At 45.8% G+C, this 24,267-nt stretch overlaps 2 protein-coding genes across 2 annotated transcripts in view; both read left to right on the top strand.

Annotated features, from left to right (window-relative positions):
• Positions 1–6,932, top strand: part of pdlim5b (PDZ and LIM domain 5b) — a 53,646-nt gene extending 46,714 nt beyond the window's left edge. Inside the window, exons 8-13 of the mRNA XM_083670608.1 lie at positions 1,272–1,438; positions 4,169–4,340; positions 4,542–4,722; positions 4,879–4,999; positions 5,087–5,202; positions 5,383–6,932. Of these exons, the coding sequence (XP_083526734.1) occupies positions 1,272–1,438; positions 4,169–4,340; positions 4,542–4,722; positions 4,879–4,999; positions 5,087–5,202; positions 5,383–5,472 (847 nt within the window). The 3' untranslated portion in view covers positions 5,473–6,932. The remainder of the gene's footprint in view (positions 1–1,271; positions 1,439–4,168; positions 4,341–4,541; positions 4,723–4,878; positions 5,000–5,086; positions 5,203–5,382) is intronic.
• A 720-nt stretch (positions 6,933–7,652) lies between these two features.
• bmpr1bb (bone morphogenetic protein receptor, type IBb) overlaps positions 7,653–24,267 on the top strand; it is a 54,286-nt gene continuing 37,671 nt past the window's right edge. The window contains exons 1-2 of the mRNA XM_083670526.1: positions 7,653–7,786; positions 12,776–12,848. The gene's annotated coding sequence lies outside the window, so the exon portion shown is untranslated. The remainder of the gene's footprint in view (positions 7,787–12,775; positions 12,849–24,267) is intronic.

The following is a 24,267-nucleotide window of genomic DNA, read 5'->3' on the forward strand; positions in this document are numbered from 1 at the left end:
AGCAGTGGTAGGCAGTAGGTACCCCACTGAGCACATATGCCTAAAAGCACTATCGGAAAACTCTGCCTACAAAAGCTACATATCACATGCCAATCATGTAGAGAACGAACACCTTCATCTACAGTGCAGTGCAGAAGAGAGAGGAAGATAAACAAAACATCTATAAAAAGATAGCCGGACATAATGCCTTTATCGGTAGTAAACAGCAGCTCCGTGACCCAGATCTGCTAACTGTGTACAATAGCGCTGATGAGGGCTACCTTCCACAGAGAGAGTGAGGAGGATGGAGAGAAAGAGCTAGTGAAAGAAAGGTAGAGGTAGTGACAGTGCCAGCTCTAATCGTTTTCCCATTTCCCTTATTGATGTGCCATCTGGATACACGCAGGCATCATGTATCCTTATTGGATCAATCTGGCCATGGTTTTCATCAGACACAGCTTTTAATCCAATCAGCTCTCCCCTTAATTGGACTGATTGGTTGAGTGTGTCAAGAGCTTCCTGCAAATTGATGCTTAGTGCCTGCGTTGGCTGCTACTGCAGTCATGCCGATCCTCTCCCTGTCTCTCTGCCAAACAGCCCTTGAAATGTGCTTTGTTCAAAGGTTATTGAGCTATTTTACATAATTGTACAGTTTTTCGTGAAAACATGCACGCTCAAAAAGGACATCACATGTCTGTAATAGTAGGTGGGTGTATGGTGCCGTATGTAAGAGTGAGTTTTATTATAGCAGGGTGGTGTGTGTATTTGTGAAGTGTGTGTGTGTGTGTGTGTGTGTGTGTGTGTGTGTGTGTGTGTGTGTGTATGTGCGTGCATGCGTGTGCGTGCGTGCGTTTGTGTGCGTGCGTGCGTTTGTGTGCATGCGTGCGTGCGTGCGTTTGTGTGCGTGCGTGCGTGCGCGCGCGCGTGTGCGTGTGTGTGTGTGTCTGTGTGTGTGTGTGTGTATTTGTTGTGCAGGGGAGGTGTGGTGGAATGACAGTCTAACAGCTGGGAGGTGTTGTGAGTCCTGGATTAATCTCACCCTGTAACTATGTCTGGCACTGCCATAACAAACCAGGCTGAGGCAGAGACCGACAGGCATCAGTTGGCACGCTGACAATGACAGTCCTGAAGAAACACACCAACCCAGTCAGACCCTGCACTGGCTTATTCTGATCACTCACCATTATGGGGAAACATTTCTGAAGTTGTTTTCATGTGTGTGGGTGTATGGGTGTGTGTGTGTGTGGGTGTGTGAACATGTTGTTTTATCATTTCCCATCTCTGTCCCACAGTGAAATTGTCGAGGATGCCACGCCCAGTGCCCATGTCACATCTTCAGTGAGAACCATGACCAAAGCCTCCCCAGGAGTCCCCAGGAACGGCAACGGTGTCCCCCCACCCACATTTAAGATCCCATCTACACAGGGAAAACCCTCCTGGCAGCCTGGAGGCCCAGCAGGTACTGGAACAAAGACTATCTAGTCTCTTTATCTCTCCTTCTCCAAAATATTCGGAGGTTATCTTCTGGTTGGGTTTAGATTAGATATTTATGTGTGTGTGTTTGTGAGTCTTGTCATGCTGCTAAGATAAAAACAATGTCTTGACTTGAGGCCATCTGTGTAACAGTTAAAGATATATGAGTCATAAACAGCATTTCTGCATTCTTTCTGCATTATCTCACAAAAGCTCTGCCCTTTTCCCAAACATTTATTGAGGGTAATGTTTTTAGAGAATATGAAATATGAGATTCTCATCTAAGAGTTTATAAACCCCATGTGTTTTGTTCTGTATATTTTGTTTTGGTTGGCTTCACTGACGCAGGCCGCAAAATAGTATTTCTGTCTCTTGAATCATGAAGCCACTTAATCTGCAGTGACCTCATGTGGGCTGCGGAGGGCAGCCTCACACTGTTAAAAGCTCTGTTGAATCACTGGTTTTATTACAGCAACTTAATGCCTCTGCGACACAGAGCTGTTTAACATTATGAGGTCCATAAAATGAATGGTATTCAGCTAATGAGCTCAAACTCTAGCCTTTTTTCCCCACTATCCCGGAGTTAAATAGATTGTGAAATTACATATTATATATTTAATTTTCTACGGAGGCAACTTTTTATAGAGAGGAGATTCAGGGCATGAGAACTGGGGCTGTTGATGGTAAATATTTGCTGAGAGGCCATAGTTTGGAATCATTACTACTAAGATTACTAAAACAGCAGTAAGCAGTCATACATGAACATATACATGTACTGTATTATGGCCTACAGAGCAGTGCTGATGTGGGGCCAGAGAGGTCCCATGCTTACTTAGCCTTTGCCCACCTCCCTGGGGACTGTTTCAGTAATAGCTGGTGAAAGGGGGCACAGGGAGGGTGTACTGTTTGAGCAACTACAGGTACTTCTCTGTTAGACACAGTATGTATCAGATTTTGGCTTACTTGACTTCAGGTAAACAAACACATACCTCATACTGACCCAGTGGAACCAGGCCATATGTATGGTATGTACGGAGCTGACTGTAGGATTTTCAGATACCTTTACATGCATTCATAATTCCACTATTTCCTACATTATTGAGTGTGGATATATGCAGTATTTATCATGGCAAATTGGCAATGTCATAACAGTGTGGAATTGTCCTAGGCTGAACAGGTGTTGTGGTGTGTGTGTGTGTGTGTGTGTGTGTGTGTGTGTGTGTGTGTGTGTGTGTGTGTGTGTGTGAGTGTGCGTGCATGCGTGCTTGTCTGTGTGTGTCTATGTGTCTGCGTGTGCGTGAGTGCGTGAGTGCGTGTGTGTGTGCATCTGTGTCTGCGTGCACGCGTGTGTGTGTGTGTGTGAGAGAGAAAGATATCGTGAGAGAACCATGCCCCACTGTCAAAGCCATCTCTGTAAAAGCCAAGTGGCATTGATGACAGAAGAGGATACATCCTCCAGATGTTTATCAGCCAGAGATAAGAGTGTTGTCACAGTGACTCATCCAGCCTCCCAGCCACAGCCACCCCCCACCCTCCGCTTACTACTGCCATCCAAGAACACATCCCCTATGCCCCGGGGTCTGGGCTGCCCACTGCTGGCTCTCGTGGTTAACGCCACAGGACCAACAGTACCACAACTGGAAGGAGTGTTTGATGAGCTCAGAAGCTCATGATTTGGCAGACACACAATATAGGACGCCTCTCACCTTTTTTTAGAATGACTCTAAAAGGGGGACCATACAACAGTGTCCTATATATCACTCTCTGTCTCTCACAAGTATGTCTCTCTCGCTCTCACGCTCTCTCTCTCTCTCTCTCTCTCTCTCTCTCTCTCTCTCTCTGTCTCTTTCTAGCTCTCTGTCTCTCTCTCTCTCTCTCTCTCTCTCTGTCTCTTTCTAGCTCTCTGTCTCTCTCCTTCTCTTCTCACTTCCCTGCCAGTACACAACGTTTACACAATGTTTATTCAGCTCGTTTGCTCTCCGTTACGAGGAAATCGAGGGGGCACTTGCCCTATGACCTCCCAGCCTGCTACTCTTTGATTTTTAGCCCTCCCTCTCAATAGAGCCTCTGTCCCCTCCCACCACCCCACCACCCCTTAACCCATCACCCCTCTTACCCCCCCCCCCCCCGCTCCCCGCATCTTTGACCTCCCCCACCTATCCCAGAGAGAGAAGTGTAGACTTGTGCCCTTTCTCCTCCCTGCGTTCTGGGAGGAGGGGGATTATTTTGCCAGGTGTCTCCTCTGATCTGGGAATGTTGATTCTTTCTTCCAGCGGGAAAAAAAAAAGGCTACTTTGTTTGGGCGGTGCAGCGTGGATCTGCCATACACAGCCGTCCCATTCAGCTGGCCGAGAGGTCAGAGACAGATCTGATCCAGTCTCTCAGCAGGCATACTAGACCCATTCCTACCTGACCACACCTGCACACACCTGATCCAATGTCTCCTATCCCACTTTGACCACATAACCAACACTGCACACATGAATGTCAACACAAAGGGAGCTCTCACTGAATGAATGAATGAATGAATGAATGAATGAATGAATGAATGAATGACATCTGGTGTTTTGAGCGCATAACTCCGGGGTTCCCAAACTATGTTTTGTATAGCTCACAGTTACAGTAGGCTGTGGCTCTCGAACAACCTTCTAACAATTCCTGTATTGTCTATGTCTGACTTTAAACATCTGACAACTATTCTCTTCTCTTGGTGAAGGTGTCCCGAAGGGTGGAGCTGCCTCATTTGGGCGGGTCGGTAACACGATCCCCAAGGTTACTGACCGCCCTGTCCTCCAGACACACCCCAAAGACTCCCTGGTGCAGCAGGCTGAGCACATCCCTGCAGGAACACGCACCCCCATGTGTGGTCACTGCAACAAGGTCATCAGGTACAGTACATACTGTAATGCCAGAGGGCTCGAGGGGGCTGTGATGATGGGGGGGGGGGGGGGGGGAGGGGGAGGGGGGGCTGTGTGCTGATTCTATCCCTCTACCCAGATCAGGGGTAGAGGGCATCTCTGTTGGTTCTCTTACCCTGTTTGGTTCTCTTTACCCTTGACCTCTACCCTTGACCTCTGGTACCTCCACAGAGGTCCCTTCCTGGTGGCCATGGGCATGTCGTGGCACCCTGAGGAGTTTAACTGTGCCCACTGCCACACCACTCTGGCAGAGGTGGGCTTCGTGGAGGAGAGGGGGTCAGTGTACTGCGCACACTGTTACGAGGAGTTCTTTGCGCCCACCTGTACTCTCTGCCAGCAGAAGGTCCTCGGGGTGAGTGACCAGTGGCCATCCTCACTCTATGACCCTGGCTAGATTGGACAAAAAAAATCAATGCAGCTACTGTACGACATAATGACATCATATAATTTCCTGGTCATGTTAGTATTTAGTTCTGAGTTCTGTTTGTCTCTCTTGGTACATTCACAGGAAGTCATCAATGCCCTGAAGCAGACATGGCATGTTTATTGTTTCCTGTGTGCATCCTGTCAGCAGCCAATTGGGAACAACACTTTCCATCTTGAGGACGGACAGCCATACTGTGAAAGTGGTGAGAGCCAGTTGTTTGTGAATGAAAAATGACTGTGAAATGAGTCAAGTCATGGACGTAACATGTTGTTGACTATCTTTCTCTCAGACTACTACCAACTGTTTGGTACCAGTTGCCATGGCTGCGACTTCCCCATCGAGGCAGGGGACAAGTTCCTGGAAGCTTTAGGGTTCACTTGGCATGATACCTGCTTCGTGTGTGCAGTAAGTCCACCCTACAGGGAGTGAGGGAGGGAGGGGAGTTTAGTAGGAGATAAGAAGACAGGTGGATGGAGGGAGGGAGGGAGGGAGGGAGGGAGAGGGAGGGAGGGAGGGAGGGAGATAAGGAGATATAGGGAGTATTGTTTTACTAAGGCTATTGTACATCTGTGTGTCTTTCTCTAGGTATGCAACACCAGTCTGGAGGGCCAGGCATTCTTCTCTAAAAAGGACAAGGCTTTGTGCAAGAAACACGCCCACACTGTCAAGATATGACCTGCTCTCCATGTCAGGAACAGATAAGCAGGATGAGGAGTGACAAGAGAGAACATAAAGAATCTATTCTACCAGCTGTTGATATTTTTGATAGTTTAAAAGATTGATTTATCTGATTATGACTTTATTGACAGAGATTTGGGGTAATGGGAACTTACAGTAAGTTATTTTCCATTGTCTCCAATGTGTGTGTCTATGGTGTGTGTATAGTTTATCAGTCACTGCTTGTGCCTTATAAGGGGTAAATTTGTTGCTCTGAAGGTATATTGAAATACCTTATTTCTCATCAATTACCATATTAGAATTATTCGTTATTTGAAAATGTGCCAGACGTCAGACATTCATAGGTCCTTCACACCTATATTTGGGATATGCTAGATTGTACTGTATGTTGAATTTAATGGAGGTATTTGGCTCAATGAAAAATAAGATTAATTAAAATAAGATGAAAGCCTCTTTTGCCCTCAACATCATGATGACATGATGATTATTTTTTTTATCAGCATCATTCCATTGCAATTTCCCTAATTGTACGATAATGATCTTGATAGTGCTAGTACAAATCCACATACATACGTTCTAATTAAATCAGTGAACAGATCCTACTAGGCTTCATATATAGTAGTGATTGCAGAGATTCACTTCTCTTTTTTTTTTATGACCCACTGATCTAATTGAGTATCTGTGGTATAAGGGAAGTTTAATTTGATGATTTAAATCAATTATTTGTAAATATCCTCTTTACAGATAGTTCTCATACCACTGTTGTGGTCAAGTCATGTAAGGAGTCGACCATACAGTAGATGGACCCATACATCAATTTACCGATTAATTAGCTGATTAAAAAAATGATGTGTTATTGCCTATGACAGAATCCAACCCCCCTCGCATCCTTCCCATCTCTGTCTAACGTCTCTCTCTCTCTCTGTGCTGGTGTGACTGGGTCTGGTGGACAGATCCGTATTTATCCTGGTCTATTTATTGGGGCTGGAAGGATGTACTGTATTTGGGCTTTCTGGGGGCATTTGCACATATAGAGAACAGTGATTCACTGCACTGACAAAGTCAAAGCAGAAAGCTGTTTTTTTTTACGAGCAGTGAGATTTTATGTTTGTTGTTTAATGTATTGAGCTTAAAATATTTTGTAGGGATTTAATTTCCATTTATTTCAAATCTATACATATCTTAAAGACACCATTTTGCTTTTGCTGTCAATGATTGATGCTTGTGGATGTGGTGTTTGGTAGACTTTATTTCATTACCATGTTGCCATGACTCTTCTGAACCAAACATACAGTCCTTCAGAGCTGTCCTTTCTCTCTCAATTGTCTTTACAATTTCAGTGTTATAGAAAGAAAACAAAGTGTGTATAAAACCTCTGTTCAAATAAAGAGCATGGAAACTTTCAAATAAATAAACTTTACTGCTTACAATACCTAACAGACTTACCAATACTGAATGTAACACATAAATGTATGTGTACTGTAGGCTACTTTAAATGTGCACATTGGCCTATTTAAGACATACTGTACATATGGGTGTAAGGTACAGTTCGGCTATGTGCTTGTGTTCATGGGTTCAACTATGTTCGACCACAGCCCTTTCAGGATGTATTGTAAAAAGGTTATCTGATGTTACTGTGTCTCTCTCTGTCCTGCCTGTTTGAAAGAAATGCGATATTGAAGTGTATATACATTCTCTGGTTTGACCCAGTGTCACCATCAACAGACACTCATCAATCACTCCATTGGGGATATCTACAATACCTGATAAGGTTTATAAATTGTGGTCATGCAGATTGTCTACCTACTGTATGATACCAATATCTCTATTACAACATTGTTCCAATCCCAGAGGAGGCAGGCATAAAGGCAAGCATCAGCTTGAGTCCCCTAACACACTCACCTAGTACAGGTACACAGTCTCCATGGAGACAGGAGGAAACAACACCTCTGGCACACTGTTAAAGTGTTGTCTTGTATCCATGATGACATGTTGTTGTTGGCAGTCACCTCATTTCAGAGATCAACAACAACCGGAGTATAACATGACTTTTCAGTAAACAGTGGGAGTAAAAACCTGTTTTATTATGCAATAGAGATTTCCATCAATAGTTTGGAGAGGTTATGTGCGTAGGTCTAAAGTGTACTTCTCCAAGACGTCGGAGGTGGGAGCCCTATATACGGGACGAGACGCCAAGAATAGGCAAGGAACCCGTCCACTTGGAAAAAGTAAGACGTAGGAGACAAGTCACATACAAAAACGAAGTAGACATCATTCTCAGAAGTTTGGAGACAAGATTTATCAAAACAAGGTAATTATTCGGTCCACTTTCACTTTTTGTTTTGTGCGTGTTGAAGGTAAGTACGTTTAGAAACGTAGGTGTTTACCAGGCGAGCGCGCTGGTAGAGCCCCAACAATTATTGCTGTTGTGGTCGCGAGCTTCCAACATTTCTGTCTTTGTCACAATCTATGTGATATGTTCTTAGTTTATAATTCATGTGTTCGATCGAGATGTGTTAAAGCTGATGCCTGTGCTGATTGTTCTACGGATGCTGGCTGCCTTGCCCCAACACCAGCGGACACAGATTCCGAGATGGAGCGGGTGTTGATGCTTATCAGCAATTGGTTCAATTATCACCACGCAATACATCTGAATGCCACTTTAGTTAAGTGTCGATATTTTTAAAGTATATACCAAAAAACATTAGATTCCTTGTAAAAATATCTAATAATAACATTTTCATTAACACATTTGAAGGGTTTTAAAGTTCATATTTGATACAATTATGGGATTGGACATTCCTCGGCTGTTCATGAATCCCATGTTTAATTTTTTATAGGGATTCTATAAAGTGTACACTTGAGAAACTTAAAGGCAAACTTAAAGTGTGTGTGTGTGTGTGTCTGTTTCTGATCTTTCTGTGGTCCATTTCAGTGGCTCTGGATTGTTTGATTGAGACCCCACAGCCTGGTGTATAGCTAGTGGCATGGGGTCAAGGGTAATATTTGACTCAACTGAAATGTCATTTTACAGCATGACACAAAGCCTGGCTCTGTTCTCCAGGCCATCATAAAGCTTCAGTGGACCAGATCTGATCTCATTACATCACTGGTCTCCACACACACAGCTCCTGATGTTGAAGCCAGAACCTCAGAGCCCAGGAGCAGCCATGCATGAAGCCTTATACTTCATATATTCTGTGGTGTCTTCACCTTGGAGACAAACAGCTCTATTCAATACAGAGAGGCTCATTGATGGGGGGGCTCAGTGAGTGTGTGGGCTAGCATTAACCACACAGTGAACCCATCACCACCCAGCATCACTGGCATGAGAACGGCACAGGAGACCATCAGGTCTACAGGACAGGACAGGGATGTGGAGGGTGTCTGCTGTATGGTTGGCAAGGCTATGTTTTTGTGGCCTACCGCAGACTGAGGCTCGGAGTGTATCGGGAGTGTTGGTCTCTCTCTCTTTGGCGTCTGAGAGTGTGTAATGTACTGTGCCCATGGTGGTCTTGGGAGGTCTTGTTATGGTAGCAGTGTGAAGGCATGCCTCTGCGCTGTGATACTCCTGACCCTGCTTTCTAGCCATACGGTTATTAATGTAGTAATAATCAGGCTCTGCACTGAGTCAGTTATCTGTGGAGGACAATTGATAAGGCACCTGTCAGTGTTTCTGTGACTGCAGTGCTACGGTACTGCACTATTAGATGGACACTATAGGTTGATTATTGTTGTAATATTTCCCCTCTTGCCAACAACTTTCACTAAGTATGGCAAAAAGTGACCTGACAAAGCTGATTGATTTGTTTTTGTCAAGTGAGATACTACTGTATGCTGAAATAAAGTATGAGATAGGTGGGCGAGATTTCCAGGAATCTGTACTGTTATCATCTCCATTTACAGTTAGTAATGCTGTGAATCAGAAATACTATCTAGTGTAACAGGGAACCTCAGCACTTTCAAGGACACCAGCTCTACCTAGACTGCCACACACGCACACGCACACGCCCACGCCCACGCCCACGCACGCCCACGCACACTCACCCACACACACACACACACACACACACACACACACACACACACACAGTAGATATGGGTCTCAGTCTGTCCGCAGGGCTAAACTTAGCAAGCTGCGACCCCTCACCCTGGCTTCCTCCGTTTATAATTACAGGAAGTGAGCACAGCCAATCAAAGAGGAGATCCTGGATGCATATTAACAAGCTCAATAGGGGCAGTAGTTGGAGGACAACTATGGGGGGGGCGGTGGAGGTTTTCCTTAAGTTTGAGAGAGAGAGAGATAGCGTGAGAGAGAAAGAACATTGAGAACATTTTGAAACACTACTCAAACTGGTGGAACCGGTAGCTATCTCAGGAAGAATGAAGAAATCAGAGATACATCCGGGATCATCCCCTCAGACTACTGTTTTATAGATGTCTGTTGGAGGATATGAATATATAGGCAGTCACACTGTGCGAATGTTGGTGACAGACAGAGAGACGGAGTGTCAGACATCCAGACAGGGTCCGTAGAGTCCCATCCTGAGCTTACCCTCCCAGCGGGGTGACAGAGGAGAAGACTGCAAGGGGAGAATGGGGGATATCAGCCCACTTTCAAATGGCTTTTCCAGCCACCGAAATATCAGACTGTTTTTTATGATTCCCCTTTGTTCTCCCTCTTGCTCCTTTTGAGGAGGAGTGTGGGAGTAGAATGAAGCACTAGGCTGTCACATCTCTCTCTCTCCCTCGTGTACACCCATACGCACGCACGCACACACACACACACACACACACACACACACACACACACACACACACACACACACACAGCCTAATCTGAACACAGACAGGACCATCTGATACCGAGGCTTTACACAGGTATGGCTTTTCCATCTATCATCCAATCCCTTTGGCTGCTGCCAAGAGCTGGCGTCAGTCCCACCCACTGACACACTGTAGTCCCTACGCACATTCAGGCTCACTGGAGGAAAAACAACAGAGTCATTTTTCCTCTGAAACACAATGCTCACGTCACGTCAGAGAGACCTGGGATGGAGCAGGTCTTTGCTTGTGACCGCTCCAGACATTCTCCTCCCTCAGGAGGACCCAGAGACAGGACGTATGAAAGAGGAGAGACGGAGGAGATATATCCTGCTGCTCGGGTTGCTCGTAACTCTTCATGTTAACGAACAGAGGTCGGGACGTCAGCGTCGGGACAGGGAGCTTATCGTCTCCTAGCTGTGGCTCTTTCGGTTATTTTGTTTCTGGCTGAACCACCACTATGTCTCATATACGTTTAACGTTTCAATTAGCATCACAGGATGGATGGCTTAGTGACCCCCTAAAGAATGGCTGAGCAGATTTACATGTTTTTTTTTTTTAATGGCAAACGTCCCCCTCTAAGCTCTGAGAGAGGGGGATAGTTAGAGGGTTCTTTCCTTGTAATGTGGGGGTGAATGGAGCTCACCTAAGGCCTAGGGTATACTGTAACTGCACACATCTCACCTTAATAGAGTCATCAAAATCCTGTAAAAAGCCCTATTGTAGAGGAAAGGTAACATGGTTTTATTGTTTTACTTTGAAGTATGCCATACTACCCATTAGAGTCAATTATGCATCATACAGAACAGTATAATGGTTATGGTGACATTTTCTGTGAGGACTCCTTACTCCTCCCAATCACTTATTTTATGTTCCTTGAGTTCCTGGAAGTGGCGATGTGGGTTAGTATGTACTTTGTATCTGAGTGTACAGTATTGTGAGCATTACATTGCTTCCATTGATTGTAAGGAGACGTGCCCTTTCATACTTCTACAGCAGTGTGAGAGCAGTGAGTCTGTCAAGTGGTCCCCGGGGGAAATCACATGGTGTGTTGTCTTGTGGCCCCCCTCTGGTTCCTATCAGCAGGGAGGTGAAGGGAAGAGAGGAGCTCATCTTGTTCCACTTGGGAGTAATCCTCTCCTTCCCTTTAGGTTCCACTGGCTCTTTGATAATTAGAGGTAATCCCCCCAACCCAAGCCCCTTAACCCCCAGACCCAAATATACTGTGAGGATCTCGAGTCTCTGTCTCTGTCTCTCTGTGTGTGTGTGTGTGTGTCTCTCTCTCTCTCTCTCTCTCTTTCTTTCTTTCTTTCTTTCTTTCTTTCTTTCTTTCTCTCTCTCTCTCTCTCTCTCTCTCTCTCTCTCTCTGATTAAGGGAGGAGGAAAGGAGAGCATGAATTACTTTAATCTGCCTGGAAGGTCTGCAACCCTGTGAGAGAAACCTGACATCCTGTTATTAGAGAGAGAGAGAGAGAGGGGCAGACAGAGGAGGGGAGAGAGAGAGAGAGAGAGAGAGAGAGAGAGAGAGAGAGGTACAGACAGAGACAGAAAGGGGGAGAGTAGTTGTACAGGTTTACATAGGCTGTTCATGAGGGACATTATTGGTTTGAAATGCCCTGAGCCTAAAACTCAGACTAAAACCCATTCACCTTTGCCAAGCAGTTATATGAATGGACAAATATGTGAGAGTGTAGGATTTATCCCCTGACCATACAGTGCCTTCGGAAAGTATTCAGACCCCTTCACTTTTTCCACATTTTGTTGTGTTATTAGACTCAATTTGAAATGGATTAAATTGAAAGAATTTGCCATCAATCCACACATAATACCTGAGAATGCTAAAATGCTAAAATGTCATCAACAAAAGCACTCAATAAGTTGAATTGATGCAGCTACCACTATTCTTCACACAACAGATGGTGTAGAAACTGCATTGCATGTGCTGGATTTGCACCAAGCTTTGTAGTAAAACTAAATAAACACATTTCCAGCCACTTTCTTTGCTGCATCACTTGAATTCATTGTTGCAAACACAATTATGGATATGAGAGATTATTTTCCATTAAGGGATTCTTTTTGGCCACTTGGTTATAGGCCAATTTTGTTGAGTGACTGAAATTTCCTCTCCACCATTCACCTTTGTAGATTTTTGTAAGTCTCCCCAGGCCTCAGGGTCACATTCCTGAGCAGTTTAGTTCCTCTCATTTTGCTCAGTTTGTAATGACAACCTGATCCACACAGTGTGTAATTGATTCCTATGCAAATCAGAGACCCTATAAAAACAAAGATATTAATTCCAAAATTACATTAACTATTCTTGCATTAAGATGGACTCATTAAGATGGACTCAATTCAACTTATTATACAATTATTTTAATTTAATCCATTTTAAATTGAGTCTATACCACAACAAAATGTGGAAAAAGCGAAGAGATCTGAATACTTTCCTAAGGCACTGTATATCTTTCTTTTCCAGGGGAGGACAGCAGCTGTGACTTTGTTTGGATGGTGCAATGACAGACGGTTCTTTAACTTCTCGTCTTTGGATGGTGAGTCTGTTTTTTCATCACTTCCTCAGAGAGTCTACGTGTATACATTCTCTAACAGGCAGTGGTGGAAATGGAGGGGGTTCCCCCAGTGAATCCATTCCATTTTCCCCACTGCTGAATGTTGTCAGTCAAGTTTGTTGTTGTTACTTTATGTCTCTTTAAAATCGTGTTATCTTGCAATAGCCAGATGAACATGGACTGTTGACTCATCTCACTCCTACACTTAATGCCTTTGTTGTTGCTTGGATCATTGTTGGTGTGTGAGCTTAGCTGAGTGTTTGATTGTCCTACCGTAGTCTCTTATTGGATTTCCTTTGCCGGTGTGTGTGTGTGTGTGTGTGTGTCTGTGTGTGTGTGTCTGTGTGTGTGTCTGTGTGTGTGTGTGTGTGTGTGTGTCTGTGTCTGTGTTTGTGTGTGTGTGTGTGTGTGTGTGTGTGTGTGTTTGTTGTGTTAAGAGCTTAATGGTGACTGGATGGTAGTGTGCCTCCAGAGTGGCAGCCTAATTGACTATCCACTGAGCATATTGATGGGGATGTAAGACAAACCACAGTGCAGGCTAATATAGTCAGCCCTGTCTGCTCTGGAGAGCCAGTCTAGACACAGGCACAGGCTACAATTAGAGATGCATGTGAGTGGATGAGATACAGTATATGATGTCTCTCATGGTTTCTCTCTATGCTGTCTTCTGTCTGTCGAAAACACACACGCATGAAAGCACACACGCACACATGCATGCACACACAGACACACACACACACACAGACACAGACACACACACACACAGACACAGACACACACACACACACACACACACACACACACACACCATTGTTCTCCCTCTTGCTCCTTTTGAGGAGGAGTGTGGGAGTAGATGGAAGCACTAGGCTGTCACATCTTTCTCTGTCTCATGTACACACCCACACACACACACACACACACACACACACACACACATACACACACACACACACACATACACACACATACACACACACACACAAACTCTTACAGTACATACTAATTACTCACACACACAATTTGTGAACACAAACTATCAGACAATTCCCCCTGCCCTGTAAATCACCTTGTCCCACCTGGGAGTCTGTGTTTGTGAAGAGCTGGTTGTGCCATCTTCACAGGGGCCACTCTGTGTGTGTGTGTGTGTGTGTGTGTGTGTGTGTGTGTGTGTGTGTGTGTGTGTGTGTGTGTGTGTGTGTGTGTCTGTGTCTGTGTCTGTGTCTGTGTCTGTGTCTGTGTCTGTGTGTATGTGTGTGTGACTGGAATGTGGGACGATACATTGTCTCTGTCACCATGGCGACTGATTAAAAGGTGATGCAGGGCTGATGACTGTTGATTTGAGAGAGAGAGAGAGAGAGAGAGAGAGAGGCTGGGAGTCACATCATGACAGTGACCTGATGTCAGGAGAAAGGAGAGCGTCGTAGCGGAGTGTCTGTTTGGTTGGAGAGTAACTCACACCCAACAAGAATGTCAAGAATCTGTGTGTTAAAGTTCACACTGTATCTCCATCTGCGGCTGGATCCTAGCAAATAAAAGACAGCTGTGTCTGTGTGTGTGTGTGTCTGCATGTGTGCGTGAGAGAGAGCGAGAGAGCGAGACAAGAGATTGTTGTACACTAATAACAGTGTTAGTATGCATGACATTGGTTTCATTTAATTGGGTGTGGATGGGTGTGCATTCTCCATGTGGAAGAACGTCACGGTGACCGTACATTCTGTACAGAATGCACAGGCACACACAGACACACACACACACACACACACACACACACACACACACTCTTCTGGCAGACAGGTAGCGATCAGGATGTTAGGCAATGTTTATATCCTATAACTGAGTGGGTAATCAAAACACTGCAGCTCTCCCTATAGTACTTGCCACCTGTTTGAAGTAGATTCAAGATTTTGCACTGTTCATTCTCTTGGTTTATTAATATACTGTCCCCAGCTGTGTCGTTTGACTCATAATGTATTTTGTTTCACTGTTATTACATCGGCAAAAGGTTATTCATAAACATACAGAAACATACTCTAGAGATTTAAATGCCCGCAATTCCTCAAATGTGGTTTCATTGCGATGGATTTCACCACTCTGAAAACTTATCCATCAAATATCTGTTGACTGTCCTTTGAAGAATAAGTGTAGTCTACAAAGGCTTTGGTCCAAATTCCTTCCTATGTCTCGGAGTATATTTGCAACCAAACCCTGCAATCCTACACTGAATGATTTTGACAGAAAGTGCCATTCTGACTGGAAGGAGAGACGGAAAGACAGATGAAATCTATTTCTCTCTCGCTCGCGTTATTCGCTGGCTGAACCCTCTGTTTTTGATGACAGATTCAAATGGACTTCACGTGTGCTTTTTACATAGATAGAGGCCAGAGGGCGATCAGAGCAATACCTGCACGGCTGTCTGCAGGGAAATGTGATGACATCAAAGCTTTGCATGCAGAGTCCTACATTGAGGACACCTGGGGAGAGCAGAGGGCCGGCTTTGCATAGATGCTATCAGGTGGTTCACCCTGAGAAGAGCATCTCTTATCATTAACTGCCATAATCTCTTAATTACAGCCTCAGTGACATCCTGGAACAAATAAAACACCATGAAGCAGACCGTTTCCAATGGATGGTTTTTTGGAAAGTGTAATATCAAAATGTAATGTAAACATGACAGGTACCAGGGTTGAGGCGAATTCCTTTTTAATTCAAGTGTTGTGAAACTCAAATTCAAATTCCAAAGCTTTTTTATTTACAGTAGAATGTAAAAAACACACACAGGTGAGTTGCAGATTATTGGGTATATAAATATAGTATACATTGATACTTCTTTGAAAAAGCCTAATGGGTGCTGTTCCTTTGAGGTTACTAATGCATGTTTATGAGTTCTGGGTTGTTGGGTCATGATCAGATCTTCAGGTGAGTCTGTGATCAGTTGAGTGTGTGTAGCCAGGTGTTCTATGGTCAGCCAGAGCCAGAATCAGCAGCACTCTGGACGTTCAACAATGGCTCACAGTCAGGGTACTGGCACTGGGCTATTTCTGGAAACACTGATGGAAAATGTGCAGCCAGGCAGGTTCCCTTTCAATCAGCGGATTTGAGTATTAATAGTGGAGTGACACATGGGAACAACACACACACACACACACACACACACACACACACACACACACACACACACACACACACACACACACACACACACACACAGGTTGGAATGACTGGCAGGTTTTAGCACACATTGCAGGATTAGAGAGCCAGCCAAAACAAATGACGCCACACCTTGTATGCTCAACATCCCAGGAGTGTTCTCCTCTCTCCTCTCCGCAGTCCCATGCTCATTCACTGTCATGGACAGGAGACCACCTCAAACCCTATCTCTATTAGGGGTATTAGTATCAGAGCCCTCTGGCATCATCTGACTGTTCACCTGCAGCTTTCCTTCCCTGTGATGTAGCTAGTAGTCCTGTCTCTGCCTCTTTCTCTTATAAACACACACTGTTTATTAACATGCCTTTTAAAGTCACTCTAGCTCTTATTAAGGGTGGGCTACAGTATGCATGTGTCCAGCTTGTTCTAGTCTCTTGGGGGGGGGGGGCTGCGCTGGGAGTGTGGATGCTTGTCCCTATACAGACAAGCTACCGGTGGGATGGTGGGGTTTTTTCCCAAGCTCTGGGAACCCTAACCCTAAACCAGAGTTGATCGCTGGCCCGTTCTCTTTGTGACTCTTGGCGTTAGCCAGGGAAGAAGGGGGGGGACGGGAATACACAGCTTCACAGATATTTGTAACAATAACACAGAATAATCCCAAATCATAAAGTATTCCTGGAAGGCACATCAACCCCTGTACACCCCAACCCTAAAGCACTGCCTGCCTCTCTCTCTCTGTCTCTCTTTCTCCTTCTCCTCTTTCCCCATCTCTCTCTCCCCTCCCTCTCTCCCCTCCCTATGTTGAATGTGCTGTAAAGCACTCAAGACAACCAGACCAATCATTCATTGGCTATCATGTTGTTACATCACATGTCGTTGACACCACATCTCCACCTAATTCTCTGTCCAGTCTTACCAGACAGGCTCTCCTCTCCTCTCCTCTCATCTCTCCCTCCCTCTCTCTCTCTCTCTCTCTCTCTCTCTCTCTCTCTCTCTCTGCTGCTGGAGTCTAGCCTCTATCTCTCTCCCTGTGTGTCTGCTGCTGGAGTCTAGCCTCTCTGATGAGTCTCAGTGCGTAGGTACAGTACAATATACGGCCTAGTCATCAACTGGGGGAGTCATCAACTTCATCCTCATTTCACATATGAAAAACTGAAAATATGAAAATCTTCCTTCTTGTGGAAATACACCCACCCCCCCCCCCCCCCCCCCTCTCTCTCTCTCTCTCAATGTGTCTGCCGCTGGAGTCTGGCCTCTATCTCTCTCCCTGTGTGTCTGCCGCTGGAGTCTGGCCTCTCTGATGAATCTGAGTACTTAGGTACAGTACGGTATAAGGCCTATCAGATTACACATGACTCAAGGTCTGTATGGAGAGTAGCTGCTACCCTTCTGTGGCCTGGCTTGTTATTACAGGTGTGTCAGCCAGGCCTGGTACAGCTGGCAATTACTCATATGTGGCTACATACTCTATGTATATATCCACAGACGTAACACACGTGTGAATGTCCACATAACCCTAGTTCAGTCACTACAGAGCCGAACCAAGCTAAGCCGGGCTGAGCTGTACTGTGCTGGTGTGGTTATGCCTCCACCATAGTTGCTGAAACTGCGTGTGAGAGCCGGTACAGTACAGTATGGTTCTGGTCTGCCCTGTTGTGTGTAAAGTCCCTTACCATGTCTTCCACACACATTTATGAAGATTGGACCAGTGAACTTTAATGTTTGCTCATGAAATAAGATTTATCGCCAATTTGTTTTGTCAATTTTGGATTGTGTTAGGGTTTACCATTTTATTGCCTCAGATGCTTGAATACAGGTTGATGAGAGGTGCCCGGTACTTTCTGGACCTTTGGCAGTGACTTTTTGTCTTGATTGTTGCATTGCGTCATCTTGTGTCATGACAGTGTTTTCTCACATAGGCATGAACATCAGAGACAGCAACCTCAGTCTCTCATACAACAGAGCTTTGCAGTATCCCACATCTGCTCACAGAGCATAAAACACTAATCTGGTGATTATACAGTATAAACTAAGGCTGGGATGTGAGGTGTGTGTGTGTGTGTGTGTGTGTGTGTGGGTGTGAGAGAACAGCTGCTCTCCTGCTCTCCACCTGTGCTCTGTGGCCCAGAGCAGCGCTGCAGCAGTACAGTAGTCCTCTTGTACTTCTCAGATCAAGTTCAATTAATGAGCGTCTCAGCGCTGAGACTGGGAGTCTCTCTGGCAGGAAATTGGAGGATAAGCTGCTTTTGTTCCAGAGGGCCAACATTTTGTGGCTTTGTTGGTTTCCTGATTTATATTTGAGCTGGACACACACACAGACACACACACACACACACACACACACACACACACACACACACACACACACACACACACACACACACACACACACTATAGGCACACACACACACACACACACACACACATATAGGCACACACATATAGGCACACACATATAGGCACGCACGCCCCCGCTGGCACACACACACAATTTCAAACAAATGTCCATCACTCTCTGTAATGTTTCTCCACAATCAAGGGTTGTTTTCTCTGAGTGGAGACAAAGTGGTTAGGATGGTGGGTGTTCCTCTCTCTTTAGGGTTTGTATTTATTTTACCATTTAACACACTCCCAAATGAAGCATTGAGTGACCTGGGCTGGCCTGTTCTGTTGGATTTTCAGAACTGAGGTTGAGGAGCTGGAGGAGAAGGGAGTGGACCTCTTGCTAAGGTCTACAGAAAAGCTTCAAATGTGAAAATGAGTGGAACTCCCAGGGTTTTCAAAACAAGCCTTGAGATTTCATTACACATACCTGCACAACTGAGAGCATGGAAAAACCCCACCCCGTGCGACACACACACACACACACACACACACGCGCACACACACACACACACACACACACACACACACACACACACACACACACACACACACACACAGTCCACAGCCAGAGCAGAGCAGCAGTAGGGCAGGTCAGACACTCCTGGGTAATAATAAGGATAATGCAATCTAAATACAGCAGTGAAAACTCCGTCTCTCTCCCAGGTATGACGGCCGACATGTGTTAACATCAGAAAGGTGGCGGCCTGAGCAGAACCATGGTCATCCATTACAGGCTGTAAGCCATCAGTCACTGCTGACAGGCCTGGGGCGAGGGTGGGTGGAGCGCTCTGTGCCCCTCTGAGGATTGGGCGGTGGTGGTGATGGTGGTGGTGTTATTTTGGGCTGTTGTTAGGACTTAGAGCATAGCATGGTGGTGCGGTACTGTACCCATTAGGCCTGGCTCCATCATGTTTTGCATGGGAGTTCTCTTCAGGTCAAAACCCGCTGATGGATTCAGGAACCAAAAGCAGAAGGTATGGTGTTTTTGAAGTCCTGTCACTGTAGACTACTGTGATGACACTGCCTTGTCATTACCACAACTCCCCAGTGCCGACTGGTCAGCTAACAGTGTGTGTGTGTGTGTGTGTGTGTGTGTGTGTGTGTGTGTGTGTGTGTGTGACAGTCTTTGACACAGCAGACTGGGTCTACCATGTCTTCTTGGGGAGTAGGTCTGTGGGAATGTGTGTCTCCCCAGCAGCCTGCCTAGTGGTAACGACGTGTCTCCAGACTGTAAATGAGCATGAGCCTGAACCAGACCAGACAGCCCTGGGGGAGCTCTGCAGCAGCTCAACCCTATGATTGAACCTACTGTAGGGATGGAGGGAGGGAAGGATGGAGTGGGTGGAGGTAAGGGGTAGTGGATTCCCTCGCAAACCTAAATCTGCCCAAAGCCCCCTGGATTCCAACACAGAGATCCAAGCCTGTCTGTGTAAACAGGTCTGGAATGGGCCGCTATTTGTGTGTGACTTGTGTGTATAGGGACACTGTCATTTGCACTGTAAGTGAACACCCCCGAGATTCTGTGTCTGTGTCTGTGTGTGGACACAGGAATACTATTCCTATCCTGCTGGTTCCCTTTAAAGTCATCCTGCTGTTGTGGTCAGACAAAGCCGATGATACTGTTTCGTTTGATTTACTAAAGTAACCCAAGCCTACTGCCTCTCTCGTGACCCATCTCCCCTGACGCAGGGTCACACCGCTGCCCCAGTGCACTGTGGGTTCACCATCGTCTTGACCCCCTCACCCCCTACTCAAAGATGGATGGGTATCTAATCGTTTCATCATCCACTGTCTTACTGCATTAGACACAGGGTGAGAGGACAGCTGTGTGTGTGTGTGTGTGTGTGTGTGTATGTGTGTGTGTGTGTGTGGTAAGCAGTAGAGGCTATAGCCTGTGTTGTGTGTGATGTCTCTGTCGTGGCCAACGCGTGTCATGTGTTTTGCTTTACTGACCGGGCCGTTCCCAGTCGCCTGCTCTCTGATGCTGACACTCGACCCACAGGGTAATCAGAGAGGGATTTGGGGAGGCTTTGATCCCTGGTCTGTCCATGAAGGTTGCGAGGCCTGCTATGGTCATTTGGTACTGGAGATGTCTTTGTGTGTGTGTGTGTGTGTGTGTGTGTGTGTGTGTGTGTGTGTGTGTGTTCGTCAGAGGTACTGGATATATAGTGTACCCCCGCAAAAAGTCGCTCAGTTCCACCACAAAACGTTTTGATGTTTGTTACTGATAGAGCAAGAGTTCTGAACAATGTTTAGTCTGGACAGTCAGAAGCACTTCCATCCATCACTGACAGGTAACTCCTGTATGTTAATGTTACAGAAGAGTGTTTCCTTCAAGAGTTCTGTTCAGTCTGGACATCACAACTCAACAGTGTGTCTGTTTCCTCAGCAATGGATGAGACACAACCACGATGAATATGGGGAGGATTAGGCCACATTGATAAGAGGGTCAGAGTTCATTTGAGGTCAAGCTGCAGAGTCACGGTCCTGTTCTGGCACCTGCAGCTGCTCTCTGGTTGGCTGATTGGGCGGAACGAGGACCACGTCCTCGATAACTAATAGCTGAGTAGGAGCCGGGAATAGGGAGCATCCATCATGGATTCCATACGATGACAACCATGACCCTGTGTCCGGCTCTCCAGTCTCTACAGACAGGCACATGTGTTGCTGGGTGCGTCTCAGAACCAGAGAAATGCTCTCTGCCTGCAAACCAACACTCACCAACCACTGGCTCATGGTCTCTCTATCAACTCAATAGAATTGATTTGTGGTGAGGAAAAATCGAGCCAGAGGGTTGTCAGCCAGGAGAGGCTGGTGGAGGTAGAAATCGGAGGATAGGCTCATTGTAATGCATGGAATGGAATGAGGAATGGTATCAAACGTGTGTACTTCAGTCAAGAAGGGAGCCTGCACTTTATTCACAAGAGATTTCAAGTAGCTATTCATTTCACTGTCAAAATAGGAATATCACACTAAAGTGTTCACTTGAACATTTGAAACAAAGTTGGAGGTACAGTATGGAATGTGGAATTTCAGTCAGACCTTGACACTGACCCTCCTCCCCTGGCAGGGCCCCACAGCTCCATAACTGTACTTTTTCTTCTCCCCCCCCCCCCACGCACACACGCGCACACACACACACACACACACACATACACACACACCTCCCCCACATCCCTTCGCAGGACTCCCATGGTCGAGGTCCTACCCTGCTCTGCACTCTTCAAATGCTTTATCAGTGAGCTTCCTAATCCAACCCAGCTGTTCTACTGTAAATGCAATTAACCCCCGTAATTGTGTGATGTTGATTTTGGGTTTTGTACACTTTCTCACTGACTGTCGGTAGCCCGTTCTCTCCCAGGATGACATCATGGGTTTCAGGTTGCCCTCCGTGGCTTAGTTTCCCAGGAGTGCTGGGTTAGAGTGTAGACCTGGAGAGAGTGGAGAGCCGGAGCCAGAGCCACCCTGGGAATACACACTCACTGCAGTCTGACCCTGCTGCCTCACACCAGAGTGTGTTATTGGCTCGCTTATGGTGTGTTGACAGACCTGGCAGATGTGTGTTCCTGCGTTCCAAATACTTTGCAAGTGTTATGGTTTGAGTTAGAAAGTTTGGGGATTATAGATGGAGTAAAGACAATAGTGTAAATTCGTAACATACCGGTTGAGTATGTTTGAGTACTGTGTTTGCTTTGCGTAGTAACTTGTTGTGTTTACATGTCAACATCTGCGTTCAGGTTTCACGTGTGTGTGTGTGTGTGCGTGCATGCATGCGTGCGTGCATGCGTGTGTGTGTGTGTGTGTGTGTGTGTGTGTGCGTGCATGCATGCGTGCGTGCATGCGTGTGTGTGTACGTGCCTACATCTGTGTGTGTTTTCTGGTTGTATCTGTGTTCCCCTGTCTCATTCTCATGAGAGGGCCCCAGAACACTCCTCTGGGAGCGGAATGACATCATCTGTAGTTGTGTGTGAGGTTTTTATTTTCTGTTTAATCTCATGCGAAACGCAGTGATCTGGAACAGGATCAAAGGACGGGCTAAAAGCCATGCAAGGTAGCTCCCTCGCCAGCACATCTGAGGAGTTACTCTATGCAGAACAGAACAGCAACCAAGACAGAGAGAGAGGACGCTGCCAAGGACTCGTGGCTTTTGAGGCTGTTGGATTGAAGATCCTATAACTCTGTCAGCAGATTTTGTGTTCTGTGAGGAAGGAGTTTTCAATGGAATGATGTTGTAACTATGTGGAATACAATGATAATTCTACCCCTAGCCCATGTATGATTTCACTCTGAACTCCTCACTGGGTGGGACTGACTGTGGCCTCATGGAAATCACTAGTCCAGCTCTGCTTTGGTCTGAACCAGCCGGTGACTCATTAGGGATCCCAGCATCATTCGATGAGTGTGAATGGAACTATACCTCCACATTAGGAGTCCATGAATAGAACTCTACCACCACAATAGGAGTCCATGAATGAGATGATAATTAGAAATTTCGAAAAATATGAAGGCAAGAGATTATTTAGAAAAAGTGTGTGTGTTGGTGCTCTAGCTCTATGGCTGTGTTGAGTACAGGCTCAGAAGCCTACAGTATGTGCTCAACACTGGTTATCTGCAGTGAGGAGAGGATAGTATAACGTTTTATCCGCAGAATGCCAGAGCGGGCCTTATGCTTTAGGTAACACCATGTGCCCCCACATCATACACTGTACTGAACAGCAGAGCCTTTATATACTGTACTTGACCTTTGACCGTTCTGTGGTATGGGACATTGAGATAATCTATTTTTTAGATTTTGTTTCATTCGAATATCTCTCTTCCCCAGCAGTGGATAGTTGGCCCCTGGACTTCAGTGAGAAAGTCAATCATTCTGTCAGTCATCTGCTTCAGAGAGGAGGCAGAGTCACCGGAGCCTGTAAAGAAAACCTCTTCCTCTGTGATGTCAAATAAACATAGGCAGCCAGGCAGGCCCTCTCCCCCACTGTGTTTTCATAGTCCTCAGTCCCCTGCATGGGCATAAGTGTTGATGTTACAACCGCTACATCAACTCTACCAGTCTCTGGTTCTGCTGCCCTGACATCACCACACACACACACACACACACACACACACACACACACACACAGGCGCGCACACACACACACACACACGCAGGCGCGCACACACACACACACACACACACACACACACAGCACACACACACACACACAGCACACACACACACACACACACACACACGCAGGCGTGCACACACACACACACACACACACACAAACAAACTCAGTTCACGGTGTCTCCAAGGAAACACGTTTCGGTAACATTACCACACAGGAGAATTACAGCAGGTAGTCTGTCAGTTATGGATGGAAGGAGACACTGAGGCCGCAGGTAACACTTGTAGAGTCAACAGAGAGTGGTATCTCACTGAGAACGTATGAAAGGAAGGATTTGTCACTAATCCTGTATTGATGCCTCCAGAGGCAGCACGTCTGGTGAACAGACTCCCACACCTACACGCAACTCTCAATGGCATGCAAAGGGCAGCATGCCGTACCTTGGATCTTTACTTTTACATACTCCAGAGACACACATGCATGCTACAACAAATTGGATTTGATTTTCAAGTCAGTTTTGATTAAAAAACAATGCCATGAAGTTTGGGAGGGGGTTTTCCCCCATACCTTACAGTACTCTACTGCACAATCAGAATGCCACAATTTATACTTCATCTCTAACTAATTGTCTGGGACAATACAGTACCTTAAACTTTCAAGCGATGATGAAAAAGGCTTAGCATGCAGGTGAAACAATAACAGCTAACCAAAACCACACCCTTGTCAGATATTGGGTCATGACGTTTGGCCTAGGTCCA

This window comes from Argentina silus (assembly GCF_951799395.1).
Source record: "Argentina silus genome assembly, chromosome: 5".
NCBI lineage: Eukaryota > Metazoa > Chordata > Actinopteri > Argentiniformes > Argentinidae > Argentina > Argentina silus.